At 45.3% G+C, this 13,495-nt stretch overlaps 1 protein-coding gene across 1 annotated transcript in view; it reads right to left on the bottom strand.

Moving 5' to 3' along the window:
* Window positions 1-13,495, bottom strand: part of MPZL1 (myelin protein zero like 1) — a gene marked incomplete at its 5' end in the record, with an annotated part of 43,921 nt that overhangs the window by 15,818 nt on the left and 14,608 nt on the right. Inside the window, one exon of the mRNA XM_011235931.3 lies at window positions 3,687-3,853. Within this exon, the coding sequence (XP_011234233.2) occupies window positions 3,687-3,853 (167 nt within the window). The remainder of the gene's footprint in view (window positions 1-3,686; window positions 3,854-13,495) is intronic.

The raw sequence follows: 13,495 nt of genomic DNA, 5'->3' as shown, positions 1-13,495 counted from the left end.
AGTCAAAGGCAGATGCTTAACTGACCGAGCCACCCAGGTGCCCTCATACCTGCTTTTAGCAAAGGAACTCATTTCTCGAAGAAACCTTGTCAAGCCCAGCACCTCGGAAGCTAGGTAAGGCCTGGTGGGTGGGGATCTACCCGGATACTTGGCTTCAATTCAGCTCTGCAGGAGACTTGATGCCTTTCCCCTTATTCACAGGTGGGATTATACTGGGCCAGGGACAGAAATCAGCACTAGTCAACCACAGCTCCGTGGTAGCTCAAACAGAACAATTTCAGAACCCTCTGGGCACAGTGAATCCTCCCTGTGATCTCGTCCATTGCTGTGATTTAAGGACCACTGACATTTTGGTAACCCTAACCCCTCTCTCCACCCGTGGTGTTCCTCTAAGGAGGAAGGTGTTCTCCTGCAGACTTCACCTTCTACCTGTGTGTCCCATCTCAACTGGTGGATGACTTCAGTCTCCCGAACCGTAAATCCTGGAGTAATCCTTGGTGCCTCTACCTTCCTTCCCATCCAGGTAACCCACTAATCCTGTCAATTCTACTTAAGTTTCTCTGACAATACCTCATTTCATGCTCTCACCATCTTGGACTCTGGCCTCTTACCTGGGCTCAACCTTCTCTAATCCACCCTCCAGGATGTCTAAATGATGACTGGGAAATATTAATAGTAACACTTACAGTATTATTATTACCATTTATCAAGCATATACCCTGTGCTTCATATAACCTACACGCTTGTTAAGAGCAGCAAACATTCTTATTTCCTGGGGTGGAAAAGAAGTGGGAGCAGACAGGGAAGGAAGGATAGGACCAAAAAATCCCCACAAGACTCAAGATTTAAGAATCGGGTCCTTAGACACACACAAGTACCCAAAAGGAACTAGCAAAGAAGGTAAACAAAGGGCAGAGAAGATGAGTTCCAGTTTGGACGCGGTGACCCTGATTCCAGACAAGAAAAGCCATCTATGGTATGCCGGGCTTGAAATCCCCTGGAAATCTATAAAAACCAAAGCATCTGGCTCATTAAACATATTCTGATGCTCTCCAGTTAGAAGATGCTGTATCAATGGCTAAGCATTCTGGAATTACCTGTCATCAGGCTGGTGCGTAAGTATAAACGGATTAGCTAAATATCTTAATGAAAAATACAGCATGTTCTTTGTATTAAGTCTTGTAAACCTGCCTCAACCCACTTGACAAGCAAGGTTTTGAGCATAAATGGAGCCAACTATTGGAGAGAAAGGGATTGGCACTGGGTGTCTTCCCGGGGATGTTTTATGTTCTATAGACTAAACAATGCCTCTCCCATCCACTCTCACCGAAGACTTCAGTTGGGAACCCTCACAGGTTTAAACAACTCTTTGGACTCTCTTGAGTAAACGTATGTGTGCTTAATTTTGTGTCTGTATCAAGCGCGTTCTCTCACTCACCCCTGTGTGACCTCACGCAGAATCACACCCAGCTGTACGCAGTGAGTAAGTTACGTAAATCTGCACTCCCGGCCTGGACCCCTGCTTCCTTCCTTCTCAGGCCTAACACCCATCCAAATCCTGGGGCAAACAGGTCCGCTCAAGATTTTGTCGAAGTCAGGTATGTACATTCCAACCCAGTGCAACAGAGATTTTCTTTTGGAGACTTATTTCAACAGAAACTACATAAAGCTTTGATGACACCGCATATGAAAATGAAGCCACTTAGGCTAAACATAAAAATGGTCTTATTCCAGGGGCTACAGTCATCTCCACACACAACCCAAGTTCTCCCAAAGGAGACCCTCAGGGACCCATGATCTAGAGATAATCCACAGGCAGTCCCTCAGTTCTTAGAGGAAAAGCATCAAGGGGAAAAGTCTTAGCACAAAGGCTCTCTGCCAGAAAAAAAAAAAAAAGAAAGAAAGAAAGAAAGACACTCAACTTCCATAGGTATCTGTGGTCTTAAAATTTCATAGAAATTTCAGAAATTTTTCACAGAAATTAGAAAGTATGTTTCAAAAAGACGCTTCAGGAGGGTGACAATGAATAAAAAGCCTTAGAAACACTGCTTTAGCCTAGTGTTTCCAAACTCTAACCCTAAAGCCTAGAGACAGTGAACGTTATTAACAAATTTTCCATCTGAGAAAGAAGGGATATATAAGGGAACTAATACAGCAACCAGAGGGCAACACAGCAGGGTCTGAACAATTCCAGCCTGCATGGCGGGACCCTGGGTAGATCATGACCCCTGAGCAGTTTCCCATGCCCCCCAAATCTGTGGTGGGGAAAATACTTGTTCCTCACGATGGTGAGGAGGCGATGTGACGGAGGCATGCGAGGGGTTCAGCCTCCAGGGGATGCCCAGCGACGTACTCGTCATCACGCAGAAGAAGCATTTCTCTTAAAGAGAAGGGACAGACTCGGTACCCGCCGAGTCCGGACACCCTGAAATGTGAAACACTGTTAAAGCAGGTCCACATGCAGACGGGACAACAGAAACAGGATAAACTGGGCACGTCAGCACCTCAGAAGCCAGACGTGGTCGTGAGCACTTGACTTGAACGGTCCTCCGTGACCCTCATAGCAGCCCCAGGGGGAGGTCTGCTCATTCCCATCTTGCAGACAAGAATCAGGATGGTTGGGGCCCCTGGGTGGCTCAGTCGGTTATGTGGCTGCCTTCAGCTCAGGTCATGATCCGAAGGGCCTGGGATCAAGCCCCACACTGGGCCCCTGCTCAGTGGGGTGCCTGCCCCCGACCCCCCCCTTGCTTGCACTCTCTTGCATGCTCTCTCTCAAATAAATAAAATCTTTAAAAAGTATACTAAAAAAAAAAAAGAATCAGGATGGTGGCTCAGTCGTCGAGCATCTGCCTTTGGCTCAGGTCATGATCCCGGGTCCTGGGATCGAGCCCCACATCGGGCTCCCTGCTCAGTGGGGAGTCTGCTTCTCCCTCTCCCTCTGCTTGTGTTCCCGCTCTAGAGGTCTCTCTCTGTCAAATAAATAAATAAAGTCTTAAAAAAAAAAAAAAAAAAAGGATGGTCGGTCCATGGGGAAGCGACCCACTGTTCAGCTCACACTCAGCTACTGACTAACCTGTCAGCTCTGTGGCGCTCGTCTTCGGTCTGCCGCTCACCTTAGGCTGAAGCCCCCCGCGTACTACTCCTGCTCCGAGTTATTCCCAAGTGAGGGCAGACAGGACTGCACGGTTCTAAGGACCCTACAGAGCCCCTGCACAGTGAGCCCCCAGGACTACTGCTGAACCAGACAGACTGTAAAGCCAAAATCCCCTCATAATTAAATCAGAAGGAGAGTGCGTGAGCGCGCGCGTGTGTGTATAAAATGGAATACTTCAAAGAAATACAACTAAAAAGGAGGCAAATGAAAGCTGAAATGTGGAGGATAAACCAGGATGAGTCACCCCACCAGAAGGTGCTCCGAGGAAGAGAAAATCCGTAAGGGGATTTGATGGAGAACAGCGGGGCTGGCAAGGGGAGAGGGCCATCCATGCAAAGCCAAGGAAGTAAGTGCCCTTCAGGGATGCTGAGCTTGTTTTTTCCTAGAGAGCTGAAGTAAAAGAAGGGCCCTGGAATCTAGGAGTCAACACCAGCATTTGGGAAGTGAACCACAGTTAGACTGGATATTCATGATATGACAGCAGTGACGAACGCGGGAGGGCGGCCCAGCAACAGGAGGCGAGCGTTCCTACCGACACGGTGGTGTCGGTCCCCTCTGGCTGGAAGCTCCAGGAGACCGAGGTCAACGTGCCGGTCGTGTTAGTAGACTTGAACTTGCATGTCAGCTTCCCTTGTGTCCCATTTGCCACGAAGATTTCTTTCGGCGTATATACCTCCAAGGCTGACGTGCCAGTGGTCACTGGAGAGAGAAGAACAAGGAAAGCTTGAGTAGGACCCAGCATAAACACCCTGTGCATATCTATCAGAGAAGATGACAAAGGTAAGGAGAAAGTTATTGGATATAGACAGTATATCCGTTGCCATTGTGTACTACACATTTCTGGCAGAATACTCCACAGCCAGGTACTTCCAACAAGCAAGATAAACTCACGGTCAGGGATTTTGTTTTTGTTTTTCAGTAAGAAGATATTTTCACTAGTTCGGCTATACCTAATGTTTATGCTTTCTTTTAACAGACTTTATTTTTTAAAAATATTTTATTTATTTGAGAAAGAGAGTGAGAAAGAGAGAATGAGAGGGGGGAGGGTCAGAGGGAGAAGCAGATTCCCTGCTGAGGGACTCGATCCTGCGACTCCAGGATCATGACCTGAGCTGAAGACAGACACCTAACCAACTGAGCCACCCAGGTGCCCCCAAACGATTTCTTAGAGCAGTTTTAGGGTTACACAAACACTGACCAGGAAGCAGAGGGTTCCCATCTATTCCCTCACTCCCTCCCCCCACCAAGTTTCCCCTATTAGTAACATCTTTTGTTAGCTAGGACCTGTTGCAATTGATGAGTCAATACTGTTACATTATTGTTAACTAAAGCCCATCATTCACATTAGGGCTCACTCTGTGTTATACATTTCATGGGTTCTGACAATGTATCCACTATTCTAGTAAAACACAGGATAATTTCACTGTCTTAAACAGCCCGGTGTTCCACCTTATCACTCCTCTCCTCCCTCCCCCTAAACCCCTGGCAACCACTCATCTTTCTACTGTTTCTTTATGTTTGCCTTTTCCAGACCATTTTATAGTTGGAATCATACAGCAAATGCAGCCTTTTCAGATTAGCTGCTATCACTTAGCAATATTTAAGTTTCCTCCGTGTCCTTTTACAGCAAGACAGTTCATTTCTTTTTACTGCCGAATAATATCCATTTTGTGGATATTCACCTCTTGAAGGACATTTTGGTTGCTTCCCTGATGGTCTGTATTTAATAGTGTAGATAGAGGTCATTTTTTTTTTCACTTCTTTAAATAGTTCTACTTACCTGTTAAATTTCAGCTATCACATTGAACTTTTCTCATCTTCCATATTTAATGCAATTAAAACTATTCTAGGCAAGGTATCACTTCCTCTAAAGTCATGTTTAGAGGCACTTGGGTGGCTCAATCACTAAGCATCAGACTCGAGTGCAGCTCGGGTCATGATCTTGGGGTCTTGGGATCGAACCCCCCATTGGACTCCGCGATCAGCGGGGGGTCTACTTGAGATTCTTGTTCTCTCTCCCTAAACCCCTTCCACCTCTCTAAAATAAATAAATAAATCTTAAAGAAAAACAAAGCCATGTTTCTTGTTTAACTGACCCCTTTCCTATAAAGGATTTAAGGCGAAAAACATGCACAACATTGAGGAGCCTGGGTGGCTCAGGCTGTTAAGTGTCTGCCTTCTGCTCAGGTTATGATCCTGGGGTCCTGAGATCGGGCCCCGCATCGGGCTCCCTGCTCGGTGGGGAGCCTGCTTCCTCCTCTCCCTCTGCTGCTCCCCCTGCTTGTGCTCTTGCTCGCTCTTTCAAAAAAAGAAATAGAATTAAAAAAAAAAAAAACCAAACATGCACAACATATTTGCCTTCCTTAGTGAAATCCTATCTACTCTTACATTTCAGCGTGCTTGATACATGTATATTCAAGAACTAGCTGACCACAGTGAGTCACATTTTCACTTCACCCATTGACTTCATTCAGTTAGCCTAAGCCCAGAAATAGTCATTAAAATGCCTATCACTTACAACATAAAAACAGCTCCTTTTTTCAAATCTGTAAGCAGAGCCAACTGCAAGAATTTTAAGGACTGCTGCTAAAATAAAAACAATCTTCACTCAAAAAAGACATTTTCAGGGATTAAATGAAGGTTAGAAAGAAAACTACTTAGCTTAAAAATGAAACCAATTAAAGCTAACGTAGAAAAGATTATCTTCCAAATATGAAATTTTTTAAAGACATAGTTTGGAAAGAATCCCTATCTGCACAGTCCCAATTATTCTTAGAATGTAACAGATGAGCAGAATAAGGAAGGGTACTGTCTCTCACCGGGCCTGGTGATCATATTCAGAATTTTTTCTCCCTGAGGTCTTAACCATGACTCTAGGCCAAGGAGAACAAGAGTACTCCCCCGGTCCTTCCAACCATCTTCCAAATGTTTATTCTCAGGACACAATGGGCACTTTTGGCTATTCTTTTAAATAAACTGATAGCTGCACTGCATCAAGCAGATTTTTTTCTGCTAAAGAGGGTGGATTATTATTATAGAGAACAATGGATTATTATTTGTGATCCAAACCTCAAAACAAGCCCTTTTTTCAAACAAGAAGCAAACAAAAGACGTTCCTTGCCATTGTGGGCAGGCAGAAAAGCAGCCCCAAGGCATCTGAGTTCAAAATGAGGGACAAAGCACAAGGCCAGGCGATCTGGCGAGTTTATTCCAGGACCTTATTTACTCTGTGTCATTTGACTAGTTTTCTCCATGGTGGTGGCACTGCAAGGGAAGCCAGTCTACAATGTCAATAAGTAAGTCTCCTCAAGGGTTTTCTTAAACCAGATCTCTGCCTCAAGGCTGGCTTGCAAAATCTGACACCTGAGAGGTTATTAAAGATGGAACTAGGCCAAGTGTCCAAGTTTAGTCACTGAATTTTGACCATAAAGACTAACCAAATCCCTAACTGGCTTTTAGACAATCTATCTGAGACAGACTTAATTATACCAAGAGCTGGTTAATGAACAAGTGACTTAAAAGAAAAAAAAAGTCACTCTTCGGCTAATTAGGACATGCAGCTTTTGCAGCCAGGATTATGAATTCCAACTCTGGCCAATCAGCAGTTCTGAAAAAATAAAACGGCTCCATGCATAGCTAGTTAACGTCCTCTCATCCCTGACTCTCTCTCTCACCAGCACTACCCTTGTCCCAGTTCTTGGAGATCCCATTAGTCTTGAAATGAACCTTCCAAAGCCCTAGTCTCGTCGCTTATCTTCTCTTTTCCAGTTATATTATCCTCAGGCCTATCCCAGCCACCCATCCCCACATCTTACCCTAGGCCAGGGCTTCTCAACGGCGGCACTACCGACAACTGGGCTGCCTTGTTCTCTGCTCAGGGCCTGTCCTATCCACGACAGGATGTTTAGCACGGTACCTAGCCTCTACTAGCTGTCAGTGGCATCTTCTTGTGGCAACCAAAAATGTCCCCAGACGCTGAAACATCTTCTCAGGGTCAAAGTACCCATGGTTGAAAACCATGGTCCCAGACCCTATTACTAATACGAGCACCCCCACCCCAACAATCTCAGGCTTCTCTACTCTCTGACTCCACCTCCTGTCTTTCCAGAGCACTTCCCCTAATACCCTGACTTTGCTGACCCTTCAGCCACAGCAGAACCTAAAATCCATCAACCAACCCTCCAGTCTCTTTACGGTCTCTCATGCTCAGCATGTCTTCATTTGTACTACTCAGACTGGTTCCATCCCGCATGACTGGACCCATCCCCTGAGTCTTCCCGCTCAGTGCACTCTCATGGCCAGACCTCAATCCAATCCTTCACCCAACCTGCATCCCCACCGAGGCAGGTGACCATAGAGAGAAAAGCACACAATCCCACTGACTGGTTTCACCTGAAATTCATGACCACTGACTTCAAAGAGACCTCTTAATGCTGCCCAGCAATCCTTCGCCATTTCCCTAGTCCATCTACTTGCCACTTTCATAGTTTCCTCTCTCACCTCCACTCTCCACCAGACTGTTGCTTCCTATTCCACTGAGAAAACAGAAGCGATCAGAAGAGAACTTCCCCATGCCCCATCTCCCCGCAGCTGCACCCATAAGCTCAGCCCTTCCTCCGATGCCACACAGGAAACATCTGCACTGCTCTCCAGGGCTGGCCCCTCTGCGCACAGGACCTCATCTTCTCTTGCCTAACTAAGGATGTCAATGCAGCAATTCTCCCTCTTTCTCTGGAATTTTTAACTCTTTACTGAGTTACTGTCATTAGCCACATAAATACCCATATTTATATATTTTTTTTAAGATTTTTATTTATTTATTCGACAGAGATAGAGACAGCCAGCGATAGAGGGAACAGGGGGAGTGGGAGAGGAAGAAGCAGGCTCATAGCAGAGGAGCCTGATGTGGGGCTCGATCCCATAACGCCGGGATCACGCCCTGAGCCGAAGGCAGACGCTTAACCGCTGTGCCACCCAGGCGCCCCCATATTTATATTTATATCCCAGCTTTACGGGAAAAAAAATCTTGACCCTGCATCTGCCCACAGCGATGGCTGTTTTGTCCTCTTCTTTTTTTTCTTTTTAAAGATTTTATTTATTTATTTGACAGAGAGAGAGACAGCCAGCGAGAGAGGGAACACAAGCAGGGGGAGTGGGAGAGGAAGAAGCAGGCTCATAGCAGAGGAGCCTGACGTGGGGCTCGATCCCAGGACCCCGGGATCACTCCCTGAGCCGAAGGCAGACACTTAACGACTGCGCCACCCAGGCGCCCCTGTTTTGTCCTCTTCTGTTTTACAAATCTTGAAAGAATAGTCTGTTCTCTCACTGGGCCCAATCTCTTTCCTCCCATCTTCTCTTGAAATAAACCCAGTTCAGCCTTTTATCCGCAGTACTCCAGTACAAGCTCTTCCGGTTAAAGAATCCCGTGACTGCACGTGGCTACATCAACAGTCAATTCTCAAACCTCAACATCTGACACAGTTGATCGCTCCCACTTGGAACAATTGTTTTTTCTCAGTCTGACATCTGAAACATCACTCTTTGGTTCTCTTCTTATCTCATTGCCTGCTCCTTTTCTAGTTCTCCTGACCTCTGTATGTGGGAGAGTTCCGATCGTATCTCTTCTCTTGACGACCTCATCTAGTTTTGAGGCTGTAATTCTCTCCTAAATGCTGATGACCCCTGTACACACACACACGTCTATCCACAACCTTACGTGGATCTAACTGGCTTCTCAACTTTAACATGTCCAAACTGAATTCCTGATTCCCACTCTCAAACCCACCATTCCATGGCCTCTTCCATTTCGGTAAATGGCAGCACCAGCCTTCCAGTGGTAGAGGCTTCCTGACACCTCTCCTTCTCATGACTCACCTCCATGCTGTCACAGAACATGGTGCGTCTTCTTAGAAACATCTCTGAAAAGTGATCTCTCCCTGCCTCTCCCCGTGCCGCTATCTTGGTCCCAGCCACTATCATCTTTCCCTGGGGATATTTCGGTGGCTTCCTAAACCAGTGTCTCTGCTTCGACCTTCACCCACTTAACTGCAGCCAATCCATGGGGAGGCTTTCTGAGATACATATGGTATCACACCACTCCTCCGCTCAAACTACTCCAAGGGTTCTCCACGTGAGCCAGGATCAGGCGGAAGGCCTCACAGGCCCACAGAGCCCAGCAAGCGCTAACTCCTCGCCACCCCTCAAACCTCGCCTCCCAGTCTTCTCCCTCAGACATGCTGCAGCAGCCACCCCGGTCCTTCTGTTGCTCTTCTGCCTGTGATGAGTGCCCCCAAGTGCAGAGAATGCTAAGGTCAAAGGGATGTGAGGGATCCCAGGAAGTCGTGACGCCAGGGGGGACAAGGGAAGGCTGAGTCAGTGGATACCCTGCTTAGAGTGCTTGCAATCGCCCAAGGGCTCGGCCGAGCACAGCACAGCAGTTTCCGACCACACACCATGACCAGGAATGGTGCTGCTCGCTGTGGGCAAAGACACACACAGTGTGGGTAAAGGACAGGTTTGTCTCTCACGCTGCATTCCATGCAGCTCCAGCAAGGGATGAGTTCACTGGTTTCTTAAACAATTGGGAATGGTTTGCTTTGTCCAGCCTTTCCCCACCCCCCACCACCCAGTCACTAGGAGTATTATGGAAATACATAGTAAAATGATTGTGGAATCCAGACAGCTTGTCTTCACAGTCATGAAATAGAGTCAGTTAAAATGGCTCAAAAACCAAATGTAAAGGACACGGAGATGTGGAGAAACTACTGCTGTAAACCCCATCATCCATGCCACTGGGGACTGGAATCCCAGTCTGAGTGAGATACTAAGTAGGGTTCTTTCAGGCCAAAGATTCAGGTTAGTGGCAAACACTGCTGTGAGAAATAGTAAAGCTTTAATTCAAAAATTCAGATGGCGAAAAGTCTCCTGTTGAATCCTGGAGAAACCAACTGCCTCAGGAATAAAAACACATAAGTGAAATGAAATAAAAAGATTAAGTGACGTATAAATGTTTTTATATCCTGCCAACTTTGGATTCTGAGTTATCTATTAACTTACATGTAAATTTCAAAATGGTACCAGGCGCTGAGCATACGTTCTTCCTGGGGTAAGGAATCCTGCTAAGTTACACTCATATTCAAAGGGCAAGAAAACCAACAAGGACAACCCTTCTTGTAGGAGATCAATTCAAATGAAAAAAGCCTGAAAAATCATTTGATGAATAATCAACAGGTTTGTAGAATCAACTCACCAGGGTTCATCTCTACAGTAATCAAATATGATGCCCACAGTTTGATATTCTTCTATTTTGGATGGAGAACCACAACAGTTTAGGAAAAAAACAAAGCAACAAAACAACATTCATTGCAACCACAAGGAAAAAGGCAAGTTCAAGAATAGTTTATCCAAGAGTCGTTTCTTGACATGATCTATTTCTTCTATTTTTAAATTTATACTTTTAAGATTTTTTTAAAAAATTTATTTGACAGAGTAGGGTGGAGAGAGAGCACAAGCAGGGGGAGCAGCAGGCAGAGGGAGAGGGAGGAGCAAACTCCTCACCGAGCAGAGCGCCCCACACAGGGCTTAATTCAGGACCTGGGGTCATGATCTGAGCCAAAGGCAGATGCTTAACCGACTGAGCCACCCAGGTGCCCAGAAGTGATCTATTCCAATATTTTGAATCATTGAAGTAAGGCAATGTCAATAATGCCTCCCAATTAACATGCCAAATGGTCTACGCCAAGTAAATTCAAACTCTCATACCATAAAATCACTTGAAATACCCTGGAATAACATTATTATGAATGAATAAATACTTTCAAGGCCTAGACAGGGACCCCAAAACTTAACGCTGGAAGGTTCCTTGTCATATCACTGCTGGTCCACCTGTAGCGCCTGGTTTGTAAAAACCTCACCCATTCAACAACCCCCGCTACGTTTTTCCTTGCAATTGAAAGAAGGCTTTTGTTTGACATTTTTTTGAAACACTTTGATGTTACCAGTATATTCTCCTGCTTAAAAGAGTACAATCAAGCAATTTATTTAAATAGCTTTTAATAGCCTATCTCTTGTCGGCTGTTGGTACACCGTGTTAATCTGATATCCTAATATCTCCTAACACAAGCCTAAACATGACCTTTGAAAACATACTAAAAGAGAGAGAAACAAAAGAACACGGAACATGATTCAGATGGTGGGTCTGAGTAGCAGAGGGTGGAGGGAACAAGACAGAAAAGACACACACTATTGGTAACATTTGATTCCCTAGGGTAGGTAGTGAGGGCGTGGAGGCTTGTTTTAACATTAGCTCTGTACACTGCACACACACACACACACTCACACACCTTCGTATATATTTTATTTTTCAAATAAAAACTGTGTTTTTAAAGAAAGGAAGACATCAGTAAGCTGGTAAGAGATTTACTTTTTTAATTCCAGAATGCTCCAGTGAAAGCATTCAGCACAGGCCTCCCTCAGTGTATCAGCTGTTGACTCCTACAATCAGGCTGGATGGAATACAGCCAACAGATGATGGGTGTCAGCGGAAACCACGCAGGTGTTGGGCCGGAGGCCTCCCATCCTCAGAACAGGGCCACGGTGCCACTGAAGTGGGCTCCTTTCTTCTATGAATCAGGGCTATTTATTCTGGACCTCCCTCAGCTGGAGAGCACAAAGTAAGTGGAGACTATAAAAACATACTCTATTCAATGAACCCTAAATATTAATAAATTAAGCTTTTCAGGACACCTGGGTGGCTCAGATGGTTAAGTGTCTGCCTTCGGCTCAGGTCACGATCCCCCCTGGGATCGAGCCCACATCAGGCTCCCTGCTCAGCGGGGAGTCTGCTTTTCCCTCTGCCTGCTGCTCCCCCGGCTTGTGCTCTCTCTCTCTCAAATAAATAAATAAAATCTTTAAAAAAAATAAATTAAGCTTTTTCGCTTGTCAGGAACACACTCCTCTATACTCTGTCTGCAGTTATGCTTTGGGCCTCAATCTAAAAGTGTCTTCCTCAGGCGTTTGCCTGAACTCCCCACGCTGTGCTCCTCCTGCATCCTGCCCTGCCTGACCCTGTGAATGCCCCCCTTACACTCTGCTGGAATGACTGGCTGTCTGTAACCAGGAGAGAGCAGGGACTGTGTCCTCCTTGATTCTCATTACCTCACAAATGCCTTTTGTCAATGTGTTCAACAAACATCTGTTTGAAAGTTGGAAGGAAGGAAGGAAAGAAAGAAAGAAAAATAAAACATACCAACTAAACTCAGATAAGCTCAGCCGTAAAAAGTATGCTTGCTCCACAACCAATGCCCTTGGGATAATGCCCCGAACAGTGTTTGCAGATTACTCAGGCCAAGTTAGGGTGCTGACAACCATCTTGGAGGAAGTTTAGATAGATTTCAGAGTCTTCTTCCAGTCTAGATGAGAGAATCCCCAAGGAGACTCATCTTTTGAAACGTTCAATAAGAAAGGTGTACGTACTACTTTAAGACGGCAAATAGACAAAGCAATCTAGAAAAAGAAAAACAAAACTGGGGGCATCACAATTCCGGACTTCAAGTTATATTACAAAGCTGTAGTCCATCAAACCAGTAAGGTACCGACACAAAAACAGACACACAGATCAATGGAACAGAACAGAGAGCCCAGAAAAAAGCCCCACAATTACATGCACTCTTCAACAAAGGAGGCAAGAATATGCAATGGGAAAAAGGCAGTCTCTTCAGCAAATAGCGTTGGGAAAACTAGGTGAGTTGCATGCCAGAGAATGAAACCAGACCACTTTCTCCCACCACACACAAAGATAAACTCCAAGTGGATTAAGGACCTAAATCTAAGACCTGAAACCCTAAAAATCCTAGAAGAGAACACAGGCAGTAATTCCTCTGACATCAGCCATAACAACATCTTTCTAGATATGTCCCCTAAGGCAAAGGGAACAAAAGCAAAAATAAACTACTGAAACTACACGAAAATAAAAAGAAGGAAACAACCAATAAAACTAAAAGACAACCCACTGAATGTTGTTTGCAAATGACACATCTGATAAAGGGTTAGTGTCCAAAATATATAAAGAACTTATACAACTCAATGCCAAAAACCCCCACAAATAATCCAATTAAAAAATGGGCAGTAGACATGAACAGTCATCTCTTCAAAGAAGACATCCAGATGGCCAACAGACACCTGAAAAGGTGTTCCACATCACTCATCATCGGGGAAACACAAATCAAAACTACAACGAGAGATGACCTCACGCCTGTCAGGATGGCTAAACTAAAAAACACAAGAAACAAGCGTTAGCGAGGATGTGGAGAAATGGGAACCCCTATGCACTGCTGGTGGGAA

The sequence above is a fragment of the Ailuropoda melanoleuca genome, chromosome 8 (assembly GCF_002007445.2).
Source record: "Ailuropoda melanoleuca isolate Jingjing chromosome 8, ASM200744v2, whole genome shotgun sequence".
In the NCBI taxonomy this organism is placed as follows: domain Eukaryota; kingdom Metazoa; phylum Chordata; class Mammalia; order Carnivora; family Ursidae; genus Ailuropoda; species Ailuropoda melanoleuca.
This window is presented reverse-complemented; position numbering and strand designations above follow the sequence as displayed.